General features: G+C 37.9%; 1 protein-coding gene across 3 annotated transcripts in view; it reads right to left on the reverse strand.

Annotated features, from left to right (window-relative positions):
- STK32A (serine/threonine kinase 32A) overlaps positions 1–25,772 on the reverse strand; it is a 77,209-nt gene that overhangs the window by 41,609 nt on the left and 9,828 nt on the right. For all 3 annotated transcript variants that reach the window (XM_034405237.3, XM_034405233.3, XM_087887415.1), the window contains exons 3-4: positions 9,967–10,022; positions 7,003–7,154 (exon numbers count right to left, since the gene is read on the reverse strand). In XM_034405237.3, coding sequence (XP_034261128.1) covers positions 7,003–7,154; positions 9,967–10,022 — 208 coding nt within the window. The remainder of the gene's footprint in view (positions 1–7,002; positions 7,155–9,966; positions 10,023–25,772) is intronic.

A 25,772-nucleotide genomic window follows, 5' to 3' on the forward strand; every position in this document is an offset into this window, starting at 1 on the left:
CCGAGAATAATTTCTCTTGATAGCCCGACCTTGCAGGTTTTGTATATTGCTTTAAGCTAAGCATCTTTTGTAACTGGCTCTCACTGTGAAGGTTTCTTAGAAATATCAATCCTTGCTTGACTCTGACAATGAACCCTGCCTTGCTCAATGAAAACAGTGTTTGTTACCCACAGGAACCCAATTCCTTTTAAATTCAGAATGCATTTACAACAATGCGACAGTCTGATGGATTTACAGCTTTGACCTGCTAGTTAAGTAACTCCAGCCTAAAGGGCCAGGCAATAAATTCTCACCAAGGTAGACATAAAAGCCTAGACCTAAGAAGATCCATGGTTCAATATTTTTCACATCTATGACAAAAGACAATCCAGTTTGAATGAAGGTTTAACTCTGTAACTTCTGCTTAAAGTGGTTGGCCGGGCCATAATGAGAGAAAATCCAGGTTTAAATTCTAAAACAAGTGAGTTACCGAGACTGTTCGTGTTTTAAAAAGATCTGTGCCCGAAGTATCCATTCAACATCCATGGGTTTGAGGCTACATTGAAGAGCATCCGGAAGCTCCAGTTGGTGCAAAATGCAGTGGCCCACATGAGTTTGTGTAGACCCCGGTGTGCACATGTATCACCTTCCTGCGGGAGCTGCATTGGCTGCTGATTTGCTTCCAGGTACAATTCAAGGTGCTGGTTGTCACCTTTAAAGCCCTTCATGGCTTGGGACCAGGTTATCTGAGGGACTGTCTCTTGCCAGTCACATCTACCCAATCCATCAGAGCAGGGAGGCAGGGAATGCTATGGGTCCCATCCCCAAGGGAGATACACCTGGTGGGACCCAGAAGAAGGGCCTTCTTCGTGGTGGCTCCCTTCTCTGGAACATCATTGCCCCAGAGATTAGAATGGCCCCCACTCTAGTACTCTTCTGGAAGGTGCTGAAGACCTGGCTCTGCCAGCGGGCCTGGGGAACCCAGAGAGCGATGGAGCCCATTAAATGGCTTGTGTGATCTGCTGTCGCTAGGGGGAGGGTGGGTGGGGTGATTTTTATTATATTATACTATATTAATTTATTTGATTCTTTTTATTAGTTTTATTGTTCTAAATGTTGTTTTATATTCTGTAAGCCGCCTTGAATTGCCATGGGCAAATAGGCGACTATATCAATTCAATAAATAAATAAATAAATACTTGCTCGGGAAAATTAATTTACCTTCAGTTTGGCATTGACTGCCAAAAACATATTATTTATAGTCAATGGCCAACAACTCAGAGAAGCAGGGATGGCAGGTGTTATTTATTGCTCCAGCTAAAAGAGCATCATAAGATGCCCTCATTTATCATGTTGTCTGTTTTCTTCACTGAGTGCTTGTAGACAGGGTCTCTCTAGTGACAGGCTGCTGCTTTCTGCTTTATACAGGCTAGATAGACTAAACAGGGAAAAAGAAGAACTAAGAAAATTAACACCAGAGGAGACAAATAGTTGAAACCTTTTACATGCCGGGAAGACTCATGAAAAGGAACAGAGGCACCTGGGGACTAAAACTAAATAAAATGATAGCACCACTTACCATGTACCAATTTCTTCTCAAGCAGTGCATTTTGGCAATTCAACAGACTGATAGGGAAGAGCTGCCATAGGACTCTCCCATCTCAATTTTCTGAATGAAAAAAACTGCTAAGGAGAAACTGGTTTGAAGGTGGAGGGCGGGAGGAGGGATCACAGGTAGGGGACAGGTTTAAATTCTGTGTTTTAAATATGAATTAGGCAGCAACCCAGATATGACACACTGGTTTAGAGATTCGGCATTTGCAATGTGTTTTGGACTCTTTGAAGTTACAGGCTCTGATTTTGTTTTAGGTTATCTATTCCCTATGTCAAATAGAAACAAACTCAGTTGGATGTACCGTAATTAATAAATATTTTAAAATGTAAACAACAACAACAACAACTATTATTATTATTATTATTATTATTATTATTATTATTATTATTATTATTTAATTTGATTTATATGCCGCCCTTCTCCGGAGACTCAGGGCGGCTTACAATGCGTTAACCAATAGCCTTCATTCTTTTGTATATTTTATACAAAGTCAGCTTATTGCCCCCACAAACTGGGTCCTCATTTCACCTACCTTAGAAAGGATGGAAGGCTGAGTCAACCTTGAGCCTTGGAGAGATTCGAACCAGCAGAAATTGCAGGCAGCTATGTTAATAACAGGGTGCACTAAACCACTGTACTATCAAGGCTCTTTTATTTAATTATAGGCATTAATTCCCCTCCCCACTTTAATCCCACTTTGGATGAACCTTCTAGAGATGCTGTTTGCCTTGGAAGAACATTCTCCCTTTGAAAAAAAAAAAAATGGAATATTTTTTTTTTCCCCAAATCAAATAGGAGATAAGAGAATTGGATTCTAAATCAGGATAGTTAAAATTCCATTATTCCTCTCTATCTGTGTTACAATTCAGATTACAAACTTCAGATTGTCTAAGACTTCACTGGAATGTTGTATGAAATGGCTCTCAGCTAGAGTCTTTGACCAAAAATATAAAAGTACCTAGCTGTTGTTCTTACATATTTAGAGCATTCCAATGTTATCTTCAGAATAGCCTCAGAAGAACATAACTGAAGATAAAACCCCAGTTTACTCCTGAATAGGTGTCCATAGGGTTGCTAGATTCATATGTTAAGGAACCTTTGGCTTCTATAGTGCAACACAACAGCTAGGGTCCATTTCTATTTCTAAAGTCCAGCCTCCTCAGATTTCAAAGGATCCCAACTACAACATTTATTTGATAGTAGCATTCAAGTTAAATGTCCAATGGCAAAGGTGGGACCAAGAAAACCTTCTGTGATTGCTGACTATTGCTTTTGTAATTTCAGCATAAGTGATTTATTTTCAGTACCGTGTTTCCCCGAAAATAAGACCCTGTCTTATTTTTTTTGAACCCCGAAATAAGCACTTGGCCTTATTTTCGGGGAGGTCTTATTATTTGGGGGCTCATGGAGCAAGAGGGGGCTCCTCTTGCCATCTTACCTGATTTCCAGATCTGTGTTTAAATATTTTTGGGGGGTCTTATTTTTGGGGGGGAGGCTTATTTTAGCGCATGTGTTCAAAAGCCCGATTGGGTTTATTATCAGGGGATGCCTTATTTTCAGGGAAACAGGGTAGCTATAAGAACACTCAATTGGAGCAAGCTTTTTGTCCCTTCCGGGAAGCAGGATGATTGAATTCATCTGGACTTTAATGTTCTGAGAATCTACAGACTGACTTTGATCTTTTTCTCACTGCCGGTTTCGACAGGGACTGTCCTGTGCAGAACACAGGAAATTTATTTTTAATCCTCATGCAGAGACTAGCACAATTTAAACAAAAAAGTCATCTGAACAAAAGGTCCCAAGCTTTTGCATGGCTGCAGTCAAAGAAAACCTGACAATTCCTTTTGGACAAGGCCTTAACATCATTCCACAACAGCAATATTATATCATGCCTTTTGAATGTAGTCACCCAAAATGCTTGCACAAAAATTGAGCAAAGTTTGAGACGTTGCTAAACCCACTAATCCAGACATCTATCAAAAATTTTCTCCCTCCACCCCTGCCCATGATAAGGAGAGCAATTGGCAGGAGTTTCTTTCCACCAGCTGGTGGTGTTGGGAAGGCAAATGAAACCAGAGGAAACCACCAATCACTTTTCCTTTATGCAACCCATATTAAAGCTATAAAAACAACACCAACCTGGCTTCATTACTTAGGCAAAACAGGGCAAAGAATCCTGGGTACGTTTCTTCACCTTCAAGGATCAGAAGAAAACATTTTAATGTAGCCACAAGGAAGAGCTTCATAGCTCATTCATATTTAAGAAATCACAGCTTTCCATTATGGGCCAGAAGAAAATATTATGCCTAGCAAGGCTGAGAAAAGTAGAAGACAGAGAAAACAATATGTAAGATGGATAGACAGGATTAAAGAAATGAAGAAATGCCCTTAGAAGGGCTACAAATTATTACTGAAGCCACATTAAGTCACCAGGATTCAAACCAAACATTAGTGACACCTAATGATGCTTTCCATCGCATTTCATTTTGAAGTACTATGGTTCTTGCTCTTTTTAATCAAGGGCTTTATTGTTTTTATACAGAATATTAATTGACTAGCCTAAATTATTAGAACTGTTAAGCTCACCCAACTCCCCAAAGAGAGGCTTAAAGTATATGACTGTCCAGACTAAACAGCATTCCCAATAGTTGGAAAAAATGTTGCATTAAAAAAGACAAATGATATGTGTACACTAGTGGTGGGTTGCCCTCAGTTCGCACGAGTTCTATAGAACTGGTAGTAAAACCGGTGGGAGGCTCTGCCCACTGACCCCGACATCATCAAAACGCTTCTGCGCATGCGCAGAAGCTTCTGTGCTTGCGCAGAAGAGTGCGTGTACGAGCGAGCGAAGCAAGCACATGCGTGCGGTACTACCGGCACACATACCGGTAGTAAAGGTAAGTAGAACCCACCCCTGGTGTACACATGTTAAAACAAATCAAGCATGATTTTTAAAAATATCTGATTCTTTTAACTTTTGCCTTCTCATTACAGATGTCAGTTTGGATACAATACCTTTGCTGAAATTCACTGAAATCTGTTTATTATCATTCCCCCCCCCCCATCTAAGAGGTTTTGCTACAGCTAATTTATCAACACTCTGCCAGCAATGCCACCTAGAAACCAAAGCTGAATCAAACGATAATTGAAAAAGGAGACTGGAGTTCTAACAAAGTTACGTTCTATAAAGCCTATATCTCATTCTTTCTGTTTCAAGGTCCCTAGAGCCAAAGAACACTTCCTAAATCAAAGGAGGGAAAAAAGGAAGGTTCTAATATGTATTATTGGTGTTCTGATCAACTCAGATACATAGCAAGTTCTTGAAAATAAACAGAGTGTGAGGCTGATTTCAAAACTTGCTTTGTCCTAAAGTCTGATAAAGGATTTCAGACACAAAATAGGATAGAGGGACTTAAAGAACAAATGAAGAGAGGGTGGTGTTTGAATAATGAACTTTCTAAGGGTTGATCTACACGTCCAGTTTTCCATGAATTCCTGAAGCTGGGAGAAACCATGTTGGCATAAACCATGCTATTTCCACAATATGTTCTTAATGGCCATTTGGAATATATAGCTGTTGTCTGTATATGTCTGCCGAACCCTTTAAGACAGTGATCAACAGTGAGACTCAAATACTGCCAATCAAAGGAAAAGCCTCCACCAATTGCAAGAATAGACTGCGTGCTTAGATGGTACTTGTAGGGTCTGGTTTTCCAGCCAACCAATTTTCTTCTGTTTCTTTTTTCCTGGCAAAGGACAATTGGTCTAATGCATACTCTGTGCTAACAAAGATTTTGTTTCTTCAAAGATAATACCAATGTAGTAATTGGTTTTTCAGATGCAGCCATTTCATGGGCTTCTTGGAGCTGGAGTTCAATAAAAGAGGTTTTGACGTATGAGAGAGAGGTATTCAATTGTGGGGATATTTTGTGGTAGAAGCACATAGTTTCTATCCTCAGCTGAAAGTGCAAATGAAGGTCAAGCACAGAGTGAAAAAATGTGAGTGAAATTAAAGAGGCAAAACTAATACCAACAGTTACAGTGACCAGTCTTAGAATTGACAATGAAGATACTGAAGTGTAGAAATACATTGCCAACCGGCACTTGGTAGAACAGCAAGGAAAACTTTGGAAAAGATATCCATATGGCAGGATTTGTCTGTATCTGCAAAGATCAGAATTGTGCAGACAATGGTTTTCCCTGTGACATTCTCTAGAAGTGACTTTGAAGCATCTGAAACAAGGATGTTGGGTCCAATAACAAAAGATGGACAGTTTGCCAGAGAAGGAAAGAAGCCCAAGATTGATTAATATCATGACTGATTTCCTGCAACATTCAATAGAGTGATTTTTTTTCTCTCTATTTTAAATTTTAAAGAATTCACAAGGTCCAGTACTTGAAAATATTAAAATAGTTAATGTTTTTAAAATTGTTTTATTAATTTAATTTTAAACATTTCTATGTCACTTTGAAGCCTGGAGTCCACTCCAAGGGACAAAATATGCCAGATATTATCCTCCTTTCATAGAATATCAAGTATTAATCATAAATAGATTTAAAGGTATTGATAAGAATCAGGATAATTATTACCTATATTGCATTATTAATAAGTTCAATATCATTATAAATCTCTGTGACAATATATTAGTTCATAAAAATTACTCAATCAGTACTGAAGCTTACTAGTCTACCTAGGGTGGGTTTCAAAACCTGTCGCTACCAGTTCGCACGTGGGCGCAAGCGTACTCGCATGCAATGCTTCTGCACATGCACAGAAGCATCCAGGCGGGTGGGCGGAGACATGCAGGTAGATGTCTACCGACATCAGCATAGAAAACCAAGAAGCTGAACTAAGATTCTAATTAAGCCTTCTGCTGAAATATGTGAGTTGTTGCTAAATTTCAATACCGGACCATTTCTTTGCCTAATCAAGGCCTTCTTTTACAACATTAATCTGTCCAAAAAGGTCCCTTGCTAGATACAGCACCATTGAAGAAAACATTACAATTCCTTCTTTTGAACAACATGAACAATAACAAATCAAACATACAGCATTTTGCACCCTGAGGTTACCAACAACTTAATAATAGAAGTAGATGAAAGAAGGGGGAAGGAGGCTCTATTATCAAGGTCCTGTTTAAAATGTTCGTTTGAACCACAGGTAGCTTTGGAAAGAATCTCTTGATGCTCTCAGAGCCTGCTCAGAAAACTGAGTTATTTTAACAGCAACAAAAAAAAGGAAACCAATAAAGACTGAAGAACAGCAGGGATGAATAATAGTCATGTAGTTAGAAAAAACAAACAAAACTACGCTTTACAGAGAAGCCAAGATAACATAATCCTAGAAAAATAATGGAAGCTGCAGTACTCTGATAGGTGGATGCTCATAAGGAATGTGTGTTACTTACCACAAGTTCACAAGGAAAGGATGTTCCAGTCCCTGCATGATCTGTAACTCTTTGAAGACATTTCGCACTTCATTCCGTTCCACACATTTTTGTTTATTCATGTACTTCATTGCGTACATTTTCTTGGTATCTTTCTTCTGAACAATGCATACCTAAAGGAATAAGGCAAAGTATCGTGTTACAATACTTATAAAATGGAATGTATAGAATGAATATAGAGGAAATGCAGATTCTTCTATAACCTGTCTCCTGTAAAATCTAACATTTCAGTGCTGCAACTTCATTTCCCTAGTTTTCATTCTTTGATGAAAGACATATGATTTGCCTCTGAAGACCATCTCTGGGGAAATTAGTAGACTTTCTTATGCAGCTGGTTGGCCATGGTGAGAACTAGAAAACTGGACTAGATGGGCCAGAGGTTCAATCCTGCAGGGCACTGCTGATTTATTCTTTATTTATTAATCAAATATGAAGAGCCATCTCACCACAGTGACTCTGGAAGGTACACAACAATTGAATAAAAAAAAAAACCACAAATATAAAAATGACATATATAACATGTCTATATTAAGAAATAAACAGTATTAAAAAAATGAAATATACAAACCCCTAGGGAAAGAAAGAATAAAAATAGTCACCTCGACAAAGGAGCCATCTGAGCACAGCTCCAGTTCCCTGGAAGCAGTGGTGGGTTTCAATTATTTTTTACTACCAGCTCTGTGGCCGTGGCTTGGTGGGCGTGGCTTGGTGGGCGTGGCAGGGGAAGGATACTATAAAATATCCATTCCCTCCCCAATCCAGGGGAAGGTATTGCAAAATTCCATTTCCTCCCAATCAGCTGGTATTTGGGAGGCAGAGAATAGATGGGAGTGAGGCCAGTCAGAATTTTTACTACTGGTTCTCCGAACTACTCAAAATTTCCGCTACCGGTTCTCCAGAACTGGTCAGAACCTGCTGAAACCCACCTCTGCCTGGAAACCCCAGGAGTGATAACACACCCAGGTCTTAAGAGCCATTTGGGATGGGGCTAATCTTATTTGGGAGAAATTATGTTTTCCTACATTAATATTTCCACCAGGACTGCTAAATTGCCAATACCAAAGCTTGTATTTTGCATGGGAAATATGATGCATAGGAATAAGATGAAAATATTCAATTGTTTAAAAGTTGTCCTTCTAATTAGTAATCTGATCCCCACTTGAATTAACCCAGAGGTAGTCAGAGCGTCTATTTCTTAGGCTTCACCATTGTCCAACCTCTTGTCTTACGGATAACATACAGTACTTTTTAGTATGTGGGGCAAGATCTCTATCATTTTTCACGAGTCAATTCTGACATGAAATGGAGAACAAATAAATAAATGAAAATACAAGGCTATAGAGAGTCTCTCCCCAATTACATCAACACAGCCCACCAAAAGGTAGGGCATGTTGCAAGCCCCAACTATCAAGGAAGTACATTTGATGGGACCTAGAAAAGGGGTCTTCTTGGTGGCTCCCTTCCTTTGGCATATCATTCCCCCAGAGGTATGATTGGTTCCATCCTGTTGTTTTTCTGATGACCTGGTTGTTTTTCTGATGACCTTGATGACCTGGTTTTGTTGGTAGGCTTAGGGATCCCATTTAGAGCCCATCAAATATTTGTCTGATTCTCTTGTTGTCGTTAAAGAGTGGGTTGGGGGGAGGTTAAGTTGTGAATTATTAACTGTGATTTTTAATGTTTTGTCTATATAAATTTGTTAAAATTATGGAGTGTGCGGAAATGGATAAGCTCACAAAGGAAATACAAGAAAAAAATGAAACAGAATACTACTTAGTCTGGGAGAAATGGTATAAGTGGTTGGAGGAGAAAAGGGGGAGAAGGGGGGGGAACAAAAGAAAACTAAACAATGGTTAAATTAGGTGGAGGAATATGGAAACAAAGGGGAAGATATAAATTGTGGAAAGGAAATTAGGTACCTGTTTATGTTACATGTATATAAAACATTTAGATTAAGAGAATATATTATGATGGTATCTATATGATATACTAGAAATATATGTATAAAAAATATATTAAGATAAGAAAGAGAAAATGTATAAATATGGATTACTGATGCAAAGATGTTGAAAATAAGATGTAAATATCTAATTTTGTTTGTTTTTGTTTGTTTGTTTTAAAAACTGTTTAATAAAAATATTTTTTTAAAAAAACTGTTAAAATAAATAAACAAGTTATGCTCTGGTAAAACTATAGAGCAGGGCCAGATAATGTTTTAAGTAAGTTGTAGCAACAATCCTTGGCTCCACGGCTTGCAGGCTAAAATAAGGTTTCCTTTTTCCATGGAGGAGATTAAACTGCAGAATTTCTGATGCCTTTAGCAACAGACACAATGATATTCATCCTCTTTCTTTCTTTTGCAACCTGGGACTATGTAGGAGATATGATAAGGGATCCATTCTGTGATGGAATCCACAGGAGGTCACATTACTGACTTAGATGTGTCCTGCAGATAGTATCGGATACATTCTCCCAGAACAATACAAGCCAAGAGATTCATGAATGCTCACATCTAATACAATGGCTGAAAACAGACTTAAAGTGGAAATAATTTTTCATATAAATCCTCTACAAAAACAACATGATGGGAATTGGAAGAGGAAAATGAAGCAGAATGCAGCAAGCCCAAATTTGCTGTATAAGAAGGTTTGCATTTACTAGAACTATATACACATACACACACACACACACACACACACACACACACACACACAAACTCGGAAGCTTGGGGCTATCAATATGAACAATTTGATATCTTGTAATATTATTTGAAGATTTTAGGCATACAAGGAACAAGGCTCCAGTTGCAAGTCCTTTAGAAAATAAGATTTAGCATGTAGCTCTGGACAATATTTTATGCTTATTTTGTAAGAAGGAACTATTTCTTTAGGTGATTAACAAAGTATATAGTTTGCAAAAACATACCTTTCCAAAGCTGCCTTTTCCAATGGCTCTGAGAATTTCAAAATGATCAAAGGTAACTATAAAAAGGAATAAAATATAAATAATAAATAAAAGCTCAGCAATTTAACATTAAAATCAATAACTTTCAAATTATTAGTTCAAAGTTCCACTTATGGATCATCATGGCTAAAATGTAGCTATTTGCTCCTATAATTTGTTGGAAGCAATATTATTACCCTATACCCGTTGTTTCATAACAATAGCTATATCATGAAGTAAGTGCTCACTTAATCTTCTCTCATTAATAGTTAAATTATGGCTGTATTAACTATAAAAACTTCTCTTATGTTTAATCTTTTCCATCCACCTCAAAAAAGGATGAGATATTAAGCAGATACATTTTTTTTTATTTTCTCGAAACCAGGCTTGATAAGCTGAAATGATGCAAACAATAGAATAGAATAGAATAGAATAGAATAGAATAGAATAGAATAGAATAGAATAGAATAGAATAGAATAGAATAGAATAGAATAACAGAGTTGGAAGGGACCTTGGAGGTCTTCTAGTCCAACCCCCTGCTTAGGCAGGATATCTTACACGCTTCAGACAAATGGTTATCCAATCTCTTCTTAAAAATTTCCCGTGATGGAGCATTTACAACTTCTGGAGGAAGTTATATATATATATATATATTATAAAGTGATGCAAACTTTGAAGGGCTAGAGTAAGTGGTCAGTTGCAATAAGTCCAGGGCTGCCACAATCTCTATGACCAATAAATGACAGTGAATGGTTAAATGTTTTCTGTATATTTTTGCACCTGCATTTTTGGAGGCAAGCTGTGGTAGATGGAGTGGGAAAATAGTCATTGTCTTTACTACTTATTGTTTTGAATTGAAGCTTTGAACAAAAAGTAGCACCTGGGGTTTCATCAGTGCTCCATCTGCCAGGATTAAGCAATTCAGAACAAACTTTTACTTGCAAATACAGTTTAGGAGTTGTAGTGGTTTTAAGGCACTAGGCTAGAAATGGGAAGGCCATGACTTCTAGTCCCAACTTAGGCACAAAGCCAGCTGGGTGACCTTGGGCTAGTCACTCACTTTCAGCTGTAATAAACAGGCTATGGCAAACTGTTCCTGAAATTTTGCCAAGAAAACTGCAAGGATTAATCCAGGAGTCAATATTTGAAGGCACCAAAAGAAAAAGAGGAAGAAGAAGGAGCAGCTCAGAAGATATGGTTGGGGTTTTTTGTTTTGTTTTGTTTTGCTTTGTTTTGGAAATGCACTAAGCCTTTAAAGTATTCCAGGCCTTTTGATCACAGGGAAGGAAGGAAGGAAGGAAGGAAGGAAGGGAGGGAGGGAGGGAGGGAGGGAGGGAGGGAGGGAGGGAGGGAGAGAGAGAAAGAAAGAAAGAAAGAAAGAAAGAAAGAAAGAGAGAGAGAGAGAGAAAGAGAGAGAGAGAGAGAGAAAGAAAGAAAGAAAGAAAGAAAGAAAGAAAGAAAGAAAGAAAGAAAGAAAGAAAGAAAGAAAGAAAGAAAGAAGGAAAGAAAACAGGAGCGGCCCACTCCTCATAGCAGGCATATGCTAAGCAGCATTTAAATTTCAGACTGATTAAAAAGACTAAATCAACATGTTGGCCTTAATTAACATGACCTCAGAATTGTCAGGCATTGCCCAAGTGACAGCCTGAAAATGCAGCACTTCACGTTCCATCCATCCCACCAATTAAGAAGCTGGGCAAACCATGCATCTAACCTGTTTTTTGCCTAGGATGGCAACAGGAGAAATTGTGAAGAGGTCTGTAAAAAGCTCCCAAAAAGACAGTGAGCTAAGGGTTAAAGTAACACTGAATGTGGCATAATAATGCCAATTGTACAATGCAGTTTAAAGTCTTTATCAGATCATAAACAAGATGACTGCACGGGAATTGTACAAAGTCAATTACAATTTGTACAGAGCAATCTTCCCAGAATTGTAAACTGCCATGCTGGCTGACTATTCTGGAAACTGCAGTCACACTACACGTGGATGGATAAAACCACCTGTGGTTTGGGTAAAACTGGGAAATAGGTTTTGAGGAGCAAGTTGCAAGTCATAAGAAAATGTGAATGCAAAGACACTGGTGCCTCACCCATTCCACACTACAAACAAAAATCTACTGAACAATATGGAGAGAGAAAAAAACCCTCAGTTTCTTTCGCTGTGATCTCAATAATCTGGAATGTGGCTCAATGTCTCAAACACAGTCAATAACCAGGATTCTGGCACAGAGAGAAAGGCAGATCCTTCACCTTCAAGGAATCGGAAACTATAAATCAAGGGAACCGAGTTCTGATGAATAACATGTCAGAATAGCTATCCTTTGAAATACTGGTCCTTAGACTATACCTGATTGCTCTTTAGAAGTCCAGATCCTGAAGATGAAACTGAAATACTTTGGCCACCTAATGAGAAGGAAGGACTCACTGGAGAAGAGCCTAATGCTGGGAAAGATTGAGGGCAAAAGAAGAAGGGGACGACAGAGAATGAGGTGGCTGGATGGAGTCACTGAAGCAGTCAGCGTGAGCTTAAATGGACTTCCGAGGGATGGTAGAGGACAGGAAGGCCTGGGGGAACGTTGTCCATGGGGTCACGATGGGTCGGACACGACTTCACAACTAACAACAACAATAAGATCTTACTTCCTCCACTGCCACATCCTTGGAACACACATAAAATGGGAAATTGATTGGCAAATGAGAAAATACTACCAGAGATTACTTCAGAGAAAATGGCTGCTGGGACTTAGCCAAGGTCTTATAATTCATGCCCACCCTAATGCTCCAGTCCCCACCTGGTTAGTATAGATAACTAATAGCTAAGGCCCCCAGATTTGCTGGCCAAATTGTTTCCTTTCCAAAAAAGATGTGGAGGGTAGCCACTACCAGTTATAGCACCCATTTCACAATGGGAACAGTGGGATTGAAATTATTTTCCATCTCCCATCTCACCCATCTCCATGTTGACCTAGTCATTATAAGTTTGCATTTCTCTATTACTCACAAAGATTGTGTCAAAAGGAACAACATTTGCAACAACAACAAGCAATCCCACCCTTGTGTGCTATCAAAATCAGAAAAGCAGAACATAGAAAGCAGAACTAAGCCTCCACATTTGCTAACAAAAATTACCGTAAATAAAGTCTTAAAAGTATTTGCTGTCATGTTATAAACACAAAAATAATCCTATGTATAGGATATTCAAAGTACCTTCTTCCAATTATTTTTAAAACTTTCCAGTCTATAACTCTGAGATTTTCTGCTAATATCCCACCAAAGTACTAACCACAACTGATCCTGTTTAGCTTTTCCAAGTTATAACCAAGAAATTTGAGGATTGAATAATTTGCTCACAGTGAAATAATATCTAGGCTGTATCACTGCAGATAATTTTAATTTTAAATTTTAAAAAATGTAAAAAGTGTTTTAAAAAATTATCTGTATATTAAGGAGAAATGTCCCAATCCTTCTTCCTTTGAGCTTTCCTATGTGAAGGAATATTTTTTTCTATGAAAAAATGTTCTGTTGCAATATAACATAGTATAGCTCAAATTCTTCATTGTGAACCGTTTCAATGGATCTAGAGAAAGAAGTGTTGATTACTCATTAATAATTGGAAAAAAATTCATATACTACAGAATCTGAAATAAAACCAAGTACAAAGAACTTATATTACATATTATATTATGTAGCAATTCTAACAAATTACATCAAGAAAAGACCTGGGTGAAAGAGAAGAACCTTGCTTAATCCCAGCAAATTAGGGGATGGAACTAGTATGTTCAAGCAAACAACTTTTGTTTTTAAACTTTCCATAATCACAGCTGAGCCTTCTCTGAGTAGATACTGTGGAAAAATATTGCCATCATTGTTTTCCTAACTGTACATAAAATCTCTAGAGATAACTGTTTAAAGGAAAACAATTGTCATTTTCAAGAGTTGTGGCACTGTATATTCTGGAATATGTTCTAGATAAATATCTAAACTATACACTGATCTTGAGAAAAGGTTTGTGTAGGAAGAAAGACACAAACTCCTTAGTAAATAGTAATGCCCTTCTACATTAGGAGTGTGTGTGTGTGTGTGTGTGTGCGTGCATGTGCATGTGCAGCATTCTACCACACTAGACAGAAGTCCTCAGAGACAGTCCAACAGATAGTTTATAAGATGCAAGCAGGAACAGTGTACACCGACTGGCACAACGAAGTAATTGACATGGTGTGTGTACAAGATGTGCACATTGTATGTACACTATGCAAGACCTAGACTCTCCCAAATCCAGTTGGGATATTCCACAGAAGGTCATGGAGAATAAAAGGGCTAAAATCCTGTGTGGATTTCCATATCCACACTGATAGGCAAGTACTCGCCAATCAACCCAACATTGTGGTAGTAGACAAGGACCAGAAGATAGATGGTAATAAATGTAGCACTACCAAGTGGTAGCAACATCAGAAAGATGTACGATGAAAAAATGGACAAGTACCAGGGCCTGAAGGAAGAACTAGAGAGGATGGAGAAAATAAAGGCCAAAGTGGTCTCAGTGATGGTAGGAGCACTTAGGGCTATAACTCCTAAGCCGAGAGAGTGAACCCAATAGATCCCAGGAACAACATCAGAGCAATCTGTCCAGAAGAGTACAGTGCCATGAACAGCTAGGATACTGTGCCAGAACCCTCAAACTCTCAAACCTCTGATACAGGACTTGAGATTGAGGAAGACACCAACCACCCATAGGGGTGAGAAGGAAATTCATATAAAAAATAACGTTGAAATCCAGGTATTTCAAGGAGAAGATTGATCAAGAGATTTGCTAATTCTTTAGATCTTTTTGAAAAACATTTTGGAATTTCATGAATAATATGGCTACACTAGGAAGTTGCCTTTCCTAGTGTAGTCATGGTAGTACTGTCAAGCGCACAATGAAAGAGTCAAACAGATAATGGAGTTTGGAAGGGCATAGATACACCATAACTTTGTGTTGGGGATTCTGCTTGTTTAGAGAAAAGTCATTAGAAATGTAAATAGATTTTTCTGGCCAATTTCAGTTTCACATTTTCATGTACAGAGAAACAAAGCGATCTGCACAACCTTCATGTACAACCATCCTAAATATTTCTTTGGGAATATTTCTTTGTACATGAAATTTGTACTTTGGGAAATATTTTACTTAGGTTTACTTTATAGGCTCAACCCATTAATACAATAAATAAATTCCATGCAAGCTGTGGGGTGTTTGGCCTTTGTGAAGAATATACAGGGGGAGGGGGAAAGAATGCAATGCAAATTTGAATCTAATTATCATAATATCTTTTCTGAACAAAACCTGTTGCTTCTAAGTTTTGTGAAACTTATTCTGGAAAGGGATGCAATAAGCTTGACTCCTAGGATATGGATTTAGTGTTTTAGTAGACTTTACTATTATGATAATTGGGATATTATTACAAGTCAAATAGGTTTTGAGCAAAGTCCCTGAAATGTAATCTGTTTTTTAACTGTGAATATTAACATGCAGGATCTTCCCGCAGATATTTCATATGATAACACTGCTAATACAGTAAGTTAATAAAAAATAAAAATAAAAACACATGTAAAAGTCCCTTCATCAAGAATATGAGATTGTACGAAATAAGAGAAAAGAAAAATACCCCCCTCCAAGCACTGAAAAACTTTATAAGGAGAAATACAAGGTAATAAATATATCGCCCACAATCACCCACAAAGTGATCTGTTATAAATTTTCTCAATCTTATCTGAAATACAGGAATAATCATTCTGGCTCTGACTAGGCATCTAATTACAAGTCACTCTATATCAAGATTGGAAAATCTCCAGCCTCTTTTCTCAGCCCTCTTCCCTTTGGCCTTGAACCCTTTGTTTTTCCAATTGGTCAGTATTTTTTGCCAAACACCTGATCAGCAAGTGGGGGAAGCAAATTATAAATGGGGAAAAAAAATTAGTGGTTTGCCAAAAACCATATTAAGCAATATAACATTACCTCATTATCACCATTGAACACCGTCTCAAATTTCTAAATCATCCAAGAAAGAAGCTTTCAAGGTATCCAACAAGGATGTGTATGGCTATTCATGAACGGAGAATATAATTATATAGATAAATGATTGTATGAGATGAAAGATATCATCAACTGATACTATGAAGAAAGAAAGCTTAGCTAAACTGATGAAGGAAGAATGTATATGCCTTGATGGATGGAGTGATGTGTGCCTCAAAAGGGATTCCTTGAATATACAGCTCTTAAAAGATTCTGCATGAGGGAAAGCAACCCATTAGTTCCTTACTCCTCACCTGGTTTCTAGTGACTCAGGATGTTCTAGTGGTTAAGATGTTGGACCAATTGGGTGACTGACTTTGGGCCAGTCTTTTGTTCTTAGCCTCATCAGCATCCACTTTGCAATAAATCAGCAAAAAAAGCCCAAGATCCTTCATTGCATCATGCACTAACAAGCTTTGCCCTAAGAGCTATGTGATCTCAATCTGAAAGAAGTGGACTCTGCAACCAAATAGGACAAATGTTAAGAATGACATTAACTTCTAGGCAGCTCCTAATTCGGAGACTTGATGGCTCCTCCATCCAGAAATATATTATTTCCCTTTCTCTGTTGCCCTAATCTATCCTTCTTTCTATTAAACCCCTAGATAGCCTCATTCCACACAGTCCAGAACTCACTTTATCTCAATAGCTGTTTGTTCCTAGAACCGATAATTACAGAACTGATTTTTCAGACACAACTGTAATCCAGCCTCAACCTCTTACCATATTCCAAAATGCTATGCAGATGGTGAAAAGGACTCTTGTAAAGAAAATGTTCGATATTTTACTGAAGTGGAACTTCAATTAATCTTGGAATCAGATAATTGCTTCTTTAAGTATATCATCACCCTAATTGTTACTGGGTTCAATTAACAAGAAAACAAAAATATTTAAACTAGGGGGGAAAAGCTTGACTTGCCAATATTGAAATAAATTACTTTTGGCAAGTAATTCACAGACTTCCATCTTAATTGCCATTCCCTGATTACAAAGGCCAATGAATGGAATGTGTGTCACATTCCAAATAATATTTTACCACTGTTAGCCCTGTAAAAATTGGCAGTGTGAGCACAGTGCATAATCACTATTAACCATGGAGACAAAAATCTGAAGTACTTTGAGGGCTCCTGATAAGGTGTAATAGTCGTGACCTCTAAAACTGAATATCAACTATATATCCCCCATCTTGCCAATGGGTCATCCCACCTATCTATTTATGCTGTGCTGAAACTGTGCAGAACTACTTAGAGATAAGCAGCTGGTGTGGAAATAATTTAATCCATTAAGGAAGTATTTATTTCATTAGTCTAGAGATGACCTGAAACCATTTACTTTTAATCAATTTTCTTGTTACTTAGATTTAAGAATGTCAACAAATTAATTCTCCTTTCCAGCAATTTTTTAGAGCTTTCCATTAAGTTTTGAAAAATAATCTCAAAATATGTATCAGTCTATCTCCCATAATTGTGAATATCTTTCCAAAAGGCTAGAAATCCTGCAAATACAGTGATTTCAACTTCCCAAATGTTAAGACAGCAACTCATTGAAAGCTGACGCCTACTTTTTTGGAGGATATCCAGAACACTGTCCTGCACTCCTTGAGAAATTGGCAAGGTTGAAAAAGTAATATACAATCACTGCATGTTACTCATACTCTTTGTCTAAAAGTTTAGAATTGAGAGCCCATGGCAGCATCCCATGTTTTCTTCATAAAAACTGGTAAGAAGTAATTCAACTAAACCCATCAGTGAACTTCACTTAGTGAGACATTGAAACTAAATGTCTTCAGTAGATATCTGCAGCTCTGACTATTCCCAATCCATCTTGGGCAATCCCTCTTTGAATGGTCTTCAGAAAATCATTTTCTCTCCCATTTTATAAAAATTAAAGTGATTAAGAAGAACATAGGCCAGCAATGGCAGACCTTTTTGCCACCGAGTGCCGAAAAGGGAGCATGTGCCCGTGCATCTGGGCCGCAACCCAGGAGAGGAGCTGCCCAGGGCACATGCGCATGCCCAAAAATGAACTTCCGGTTTCACATACTGAACTTCTGGTTTCAGACAGCTACTCTTCCGGATTTCTGGCATGCATGCGCACGCAACAATCAGCTGGCCGGCATGCATGCTCACGCAGGAAAACGGAAGACCAGCTCTTCTAGTTTCCGGCACTGCCGCATGCAAAAAGGCCAGCTGATCGTTGCACGCGTATGTGTGCCAGAAATCTGGAAGAGGAACGGTTGACACTGTGCGTGCCTAGCGACATGGCTCCATGTGCCACTTCGGGCACACATGCCATAGGTTCGCCATCATGGACATAGGCTGTCCAAAGAAATTAAGAATTTTTTAAATAGTGTCTTACATGCCATTTAAGTGATTATAAGACAAACACAAAATATAACTTATTTTACTTGGTAATAACAACTCTGATGGGGATGAATTATAATTGCTCAGTGAGCTCATAATCAAACATCTCCTCCAAGACTTGGCACAATAACTTCAAATATCTGCTAGCATAGAGGCAAGCAATATTCCTGAAAAGCTGTTAATTAAAGTAGGTTAGAAACCAAATCATAAAGCTAGAGTTCACAAAGTTCCATCATTAAATTCTAGAATCTCTGAGTAAGCTTTTCCTTTGTCAGTTTCCATCTCCAGAAGAGATGTACCTCTGATAACGCTCTCTACGTGACATAAATAATGGATCTCTTAATGCTGTAACCTTATTACCAGAAATGACATGAAAGATAAATGCTTTTTGAAAGAGACTTGCAATGCCAAAACACTGAAGAAAGGTGTTGGAAAATCTCACAGGAAACTGGAACATAAACATCCATTAGCACTATATTTTTGGCTACTAGAGTCTGACAAAAGGTATATTGGTTGAACTAATAGTAATGAAAAGAAGCAGGGCTTGTCAATATTATATATAAAAAAGGTTGGCAGCTAACATGCTACTCAATATGCCTCTTTTTGTTTTCCTGTTTTTCAAACTGCTGCATAATTGAGTACAAAAAGAATCTATGAAATCAAATGTTTAAAAAGGGCAGGAAAAAAACAGAGTCACAGATTGCTATCAATATTACTAACCAAAAATGGATTTCCTAAATAAAATGACCAAATTAGATGTCATCCTACATAGCATGAATTGAGTCTGAAGGTGTTTGGGACAGAAGCTACAGACCCAGTCTTGAGGAATGGGTGTGAGTTATTTGTTTATTTTATGTGCTATCCATCTCATCTAGAGGTGACATATATGTCGTGCCTTCTCATTTGGTGCTCTCTGCCATATGCTTAAGGCTCAGAAGAGCAATGGACACATTTCTTATTATAGACTTGTGGCAAAAAGAAGGCTATCATGATGCTAAATCATCACTTACAAGGTAACATCTTTTATTTAGATTGTACTTATAAGAGAATCAAGCTATGATGGCTATGCAAACTTTCCAAGGAGCTAATTTGGCATGAACAAGGACATTTATGAAGCATCTCTTTCTTTTAAAGAATTTGCACATTACTTGCTATTAATGAAAAAAACTGTAGTATTCAAAAAGAGGAATTCTGCAGTCTGTTCCTTTGAGTAATAAATAACATTAGGTATTTTCTGTAGGTGCCAAGGTCCAATGTTATCAGATTCATCAGAGATCACTTTTACACATTACAATTGGGTTGAGTTGCTTGCTTTTTGAGCAAAAACATTGCAGAATACATTAATGATGCTTGACAATCATGGTAGCTACCTGTTATGAGCCATTATTGGCAAAAGCCAGAATTCCATAATTTAAATGAATTAAGCCTATGCCACCTATCTCTGGACTAGCAGTAAAGCTCAGGCAGATGGTCCAGTGAAGAAAGTTTGCAGAGGTAGAAGGGATCATGATATCAATTTTTAAAAACAGGAAAGACTGAACTGAATACAAAAGTGAGGCAAGATCTATCAAATTAAAATCATGTCGTAAAATCATCTGAACCAAGAATTCTGAAAAGGTGAAGAGCAGGGTCAAGAATCAAGAATGTCTTAGGGCTTGGAATTTGTGAAACCACAACTGGCAACTATTACTCCACTTTTTTCCACGATTAAGTATCCATGACCAACAGTTGCTTCACTGATCAGTAAACAATCACTTGCCAGCATTATAAGAGTGCTACTTATCAGCACAACTGTTAAAAGTGGCTCTGTTCTTAGGAAGAAACTTCATCTATTTTTAAAAGTTGGTTATTTCCATTGGAAAAGATCGGTCCTATTTATAAACAGGACGTTACTCTTGAATACTGTTGTTCTATGGGGTAACAAATCATACGAAGCAGAAAAGTGTTGGTTACATATGAAACATTTAAAATGTTTTTTTTTTCCCCTCTTCATTACTATTGCATCCAACAATATGGATTTATCTCATGGTATCACCTTTCTCATACCAAATGATTCCACAAGCCTGAAGACACTTAGAAGCCCTGCACACATATGAAGAGATGGTGTTTCTTTTTTCATTCAAAGACTACCACTCCGTGGAAACTTCTTGGTCAGAACATCTTAGTTCCTGCAACATCAGAGCAGTTTCAGACAAAAGGATCTGATGGCCTTCTCTCCACATTATTGGAAGGCTGTGCAATGATTGGGGTTCAAAAGCAGAAAGATACTTTGGAGCCTACAGGTATACCCACAATTCCAGAAAAGGCACATTTGCTTTCAGGAGTTGCAAATGGAGGATATGTTCTTTTATGATTCTTTTTGCCTTCAGATCTGAACTGTTGTGCAATGGCAGCTAATACTTAGGTTGACTAAATAGAGCTTTTCGCTCTGTGGTGATCAGGTGACAAGCCATCAAAGTAAGCAGCCAGATAGAATACACCTGATTATGATCACCTGCATCAGGTTCAGTTCCATATACAATGAGATTATTTCCTCCTATCCGACTGCACTGAATTGTCTGCTTCAATCTATCAGTCCTTTGAAATGGACCAAAATGTTTTCCAAAGAGGGTTCTGAAAGAGAAATAATGACTCAAGATATAGTGTATATGCTCAACCACTATGTAAATCTAGAACCAGTTTGGTCTAGTGGGTAAGGCACAAGATGAGAAACCAGGAGATCATGAGCCATGAAAGCCAGCTGGGTGACCTTGAGCTAGTCACTCTGTCCCAGCCCAGCCAACTCGCAGTACTGTTGTTGTGGGGAAATAGGAAGAGGAAGGTGTGTTACATATGTTTACCACTTTGAGTTATTTGTACAAAAAATAAAGACACAATGTAAATAAACTAAATAAATAAATTCTGTTATACAGTTTTGATGGGGAAAAGAGTTGTATTATTTCAAAAACTACTAATGTATATTGGGTCAGCAAGTTAAAAGAAATACATCTGTTTGCCAAGAGAATCATTTGATCTTTCAATCACTTTTCGGTTGTTTTAAATGTTTGAATATATCCAGCTGTTTATTGCAGGTGTTTTGTTTTCTCCATGAGGGTGGTTATTTCTCCAGCATTTATGTACAAAACATATTTTTAAATTAGCTTTCCCCAACCTAGTGCCATCCAAAGAAGGCGGGAATGTAATTCTTATAAATCATGGCATCAGATTGGTGACTATCAATTTCAGGTTCCTTTAACAGATGACTGAGGCAAAGATGATACACCAGAAATTACAGAGTTTCCTCCTCAAATCCTCCACTCTGAGAAATAAGTATTCCAAATACTGGTGACACACCATCAGAGACTATTTATAGGAAGTGTCAATGTGAAAGGATTGTATCTATAAGAGTATAATTTGTTAGTAACCAGGAAAGTTTCATGGTACCTTTGCCCCATTATATTTTTCAATTACTTAAATGCAGACACACACAAAATGTATCTTCTAAACAATAGCATTATTAATTTTGAAATGTAGCCAATAGTTATTCTAGCCAAATATGGAGTAATTGTTGTCAATGCACTTGCTCAGCATTTATTACAGGGTCTAGTGCCATGATGTGCAATAATGGAAACGGTGACATTCAGAGGGCATCACTATAAATCTACTAAGTACACATACAACCTAATCATCAAAGAATGTGTGCCAGCAGGTAGACCCCTGAAATGAAGAGACCAAATTTCCAAATCCTTGAAACAAGGATCAAAGCATCCTCAAATGAAAGAAAATTGGCCCTAGAATCAGGAGAGCCTGTAGTACAGTGGACTAAAGCACTGTTATTAACAACTGCTGCTTGCAACTACTGCAAGTTCAAATCTCACCAGGCTCAAGGTTGACTCAGCCTTCCATCCTTTCTAAGGTAGGTGAAATGAGGACCCATATTGTGGGGGCAATAAGCTGACTTTGTATAAATATACAAAAGTATGAAGGCTATTGCTTAACGCATTGTAAGCTGCCCTGAGTCTCCGGAGAAGGGCGGCATATAAATTAAAGCAAAAAAAAGATGTTGTGGCCCAAACGCGGCCTGTGCAGCTAGTAGATGATTCAGACAGTGAGGAGGCTGGTGTGGTGCTGTGCCAGCAGCCTGTGCAGCTGGCAGTCGAGTCAGACAATGAGGAGGCTGGAGAAGATGTGGTGCCAGAGGCGGGCATTCAGCCAGGGCCTTCAGAACCTCCAGAAGCTCCCTTAAGTGAAAAGGATGAAGAGGAGGAGCCTCTTCTCGATGCACGGGCACACAGAGATGCCAAAAGGCAGGAGTGGCTCCTCAGGAGGAGGTCTTCTCAAGAGTAAGATTTGGGGCTAATTGGCCACTCCCTTAGCCTATTTAAGGAGGAACACCGACTGAAGCAATTTGCAGGGAACAACTTAGTTCACATACCTTCATGTCTTGTCTTGTCTTGCTTATCTTATCAGCTTCCTGCAAATTGCTTCTGGGCATTCTGCCAACTATAGTAAGCTTTCAGTTATTATTCTTTGAATTCTTGGCGGCTGTTAATGCAATTAAGAGCCTTGGTACTACAGTGGTTTAAAGCACCCTGTTATTAACACAGCTGCCTGCAATTTACTGCTGGTTCGAATCTCTCCAAGGCTCAAGGTTGACTCAGCCTTCCATCCTTTCTAAAGGTAGGTTAAATGAGGACCCAGTTTGTGGGGGCAATAAGCTGACTTTGTATAAATATACAAAAGTATGAAGGCTATTGCTTAACGCACTGTAAGCCGCCCTGAGTCTCCGGAGAAGGGCGGCATATAAATCAAATTAAAAAAAAAAAAAAAATTAACAGCCGTTGTTGTAAAAGACTGGTTTATTCAGTAAAGTAAGGTTTGAACGGACTTTGTGTATGCTGCGTTCTTTGGGGTCCGTAGCTGGGGCAGAACAGGAGATGGCAATTGGTACGTCTCAGAGCTGGATTATGAATGAAATTAGAGAATGTAGTGCATATTATTGAACATTTAAACAATATATCATGGATCCCTTTCATTTAGCATTTAGGCCTGGGCATGAGATGAAAACTACATGGGTCACTATATCAGGTTACTTACATCAGGTTCTGAATCCAAGGAATTCAGCCTTTCTGGTCTTGCTGGAACTTTTAGCAGTGTTTAATACCATGGCAATCCATGGTATATTTGTGGATCACTCATATCTGCTGGGGATAGGCTTTACTGTTCCTTCCTTCCTTTAAGAGTTTATGTCCAGTTGTGCTAGGGGAGAAGTTGTTGAACAAATGGTTTTTCTTCCTTTGACAGTCCAAACTGGACTAATTACTATCGTTTGATTAGAAGGTAGAGACATTAGGAAGTAGAAGCCAAGTTATCACTCTACTTTGGTTCAGGTAGTCCATTCACCAGTTGTGGTCCTGTTGTACTTGGAGGACTTAATTATGAAAATGTATGCTTTTATCACCTGAAGGTTGAATTATTGCAATGAATGTAGAAATGGCAATTGATGTGCCATAGTCCACATATTGGAAGATTAAGATAATTCAGTAGCTTCATCCCGTTCCCATAGGCAACTCCACAAGTAAGGCTTTCTTGGATTAATATTCCTAGATTGTGTGGTAGGTTTTAGCCATAGCTATTACTTTCAAAATAGTAAATACTCCTATACATTTGCATATGTATATTTGGTCTTCCAAACATTTAGTGAGATTTAATCACTAGTGAGGGGTTTTGATCATTAGGTTGTATAAGTATATCACTGATGATATACTTGAATCAAATCAACAAAGGATATTCATCATACATGTAATAACCCTCAGATTTCTGCCAGAATAATTTTCCTCAAATCCCTCACAGCTTAAATCATTGAATTTTAGAGGTCATCTAAACAACTCCTTGCCAACACAGAAATTCCATTACAGCTAATTGTCAAACCCAACTCAGCACTGGTAATGGCATGAAATCATCTATCTTTTTTCTTGAAGAACTGAGAATGCAAAGTGCATACATTGACTTAGATTAAGTGTTCCCACGCCACAATTAATTTGATAGAGGTGGTTAAAACCTAAATCTGAGTTGAAACTTGAAACCATTTTAATTTTCTAATAACATGCTAACAACTTCCTCCCCCTCCCCCAACTCCCAGGTTCCAGTTAATAATATTTTGGGAACAATCCAATTATTACCACACAAGGTTGAAACATCTTTATGAAAACTGGAGTAGATGCATTGCAAATTAAATCCTGAGATTTGAAAAGAAGCTAAACTGTGAGCTATCTTATACTTGAGTGCTTCAAGTAGATCCAAGTCTGGATAAGAATACAGCTTAATTATGTAGCAAACGAGGAAATTAAGGAACCAAGAAAGAACCTCTGATATGGGAGTCATGAAGGACATGCAACTATTAAAATACGTGACAACAGAGTATAAGCTGAGAAGAACAAAACAAGTGAGTTTAGAAACAGAGAGAGGTGTAACAAGGTCTTTTACAATAACATTCATACATGTCAACCATCATACTCCCTGAGCTGCTACCACAAAATTACGCTCCAGCTCACAAGTAAACACAGCTTTGTGGTCTTTCCCTAAGCATTATTCCCTTTAAAAGATAAAAAGGGCAAAGCTGCAGTGCAGGTGTGAAGATTGGTTAGGTCTAATATTGCATCATTATTGGAAGAAAGAAAGATCCTGCGAGCCAGAACTTGTACTGAGATTAAAACTGCTCAACGGAAAAATTTTAAATGCCTCTTTTTGAAAGTTATATGAAAAACTCCTGAGAAGGAAGGAAGAGAGGAAAAGTTCCATAAACAGAGAGTTCATAATCTGACTTGAAGGATTAAACATTAGAGTTAATGGTTGGAGTTCTGTAACTATCTCATACAAATTTAATACTTTCCTGAGTAAAATAAACTATTCTCAATAATGTATATAGGAAAATGTTCCCTGTAGAAAAATTGTGTCAACAGAAGAAGTTCCAAGAGCATAAAGGATTTTATCCTGGGATTTGCTCAATGATAGTTCTGGTTTGTATCTAAACACATAGGTGTCTATCTCCATCTTTAATCAGATATACTTGTCTGTGAGTTAATTTGGTTATTGCAGATGTATAAAAGCATGTTCATCAGAGATTTTTATAGGTTCCAATATTCTAACCTGTTTGTATCCAGTTTTTGGAAGACGGGTTTAGAAATGAATATCAAAACCCCTACCCTCATAATTACTGCACCTTGGGAATGGAGAGAAAACCTATAGAGCTAATTTACAAGGTGAGGTGGGTGTGTCAAAGGCAGATTATCCTTACAAGGATTTTGGTTCCACTCCTCAATTTCAATCCTACAACATATTTTTTCTGAACTTCATGGGAATGGCAAAAAGACATCCTATGTTCTTCAATTAT

This window comes from Pantherophis guttatus, chromosome 2, assembly GCF_059756535.1.
Source record: "Pantherophis guttatus breed Tessera chromosome 2, ASM5975653v1, whole genome shotgun sequence".
NCBI lineage: Eukaryota > Metazoa > Chordata > Lepidosauria > Squamata > Colubridae > Pantherophis > Pantherophis guttatus.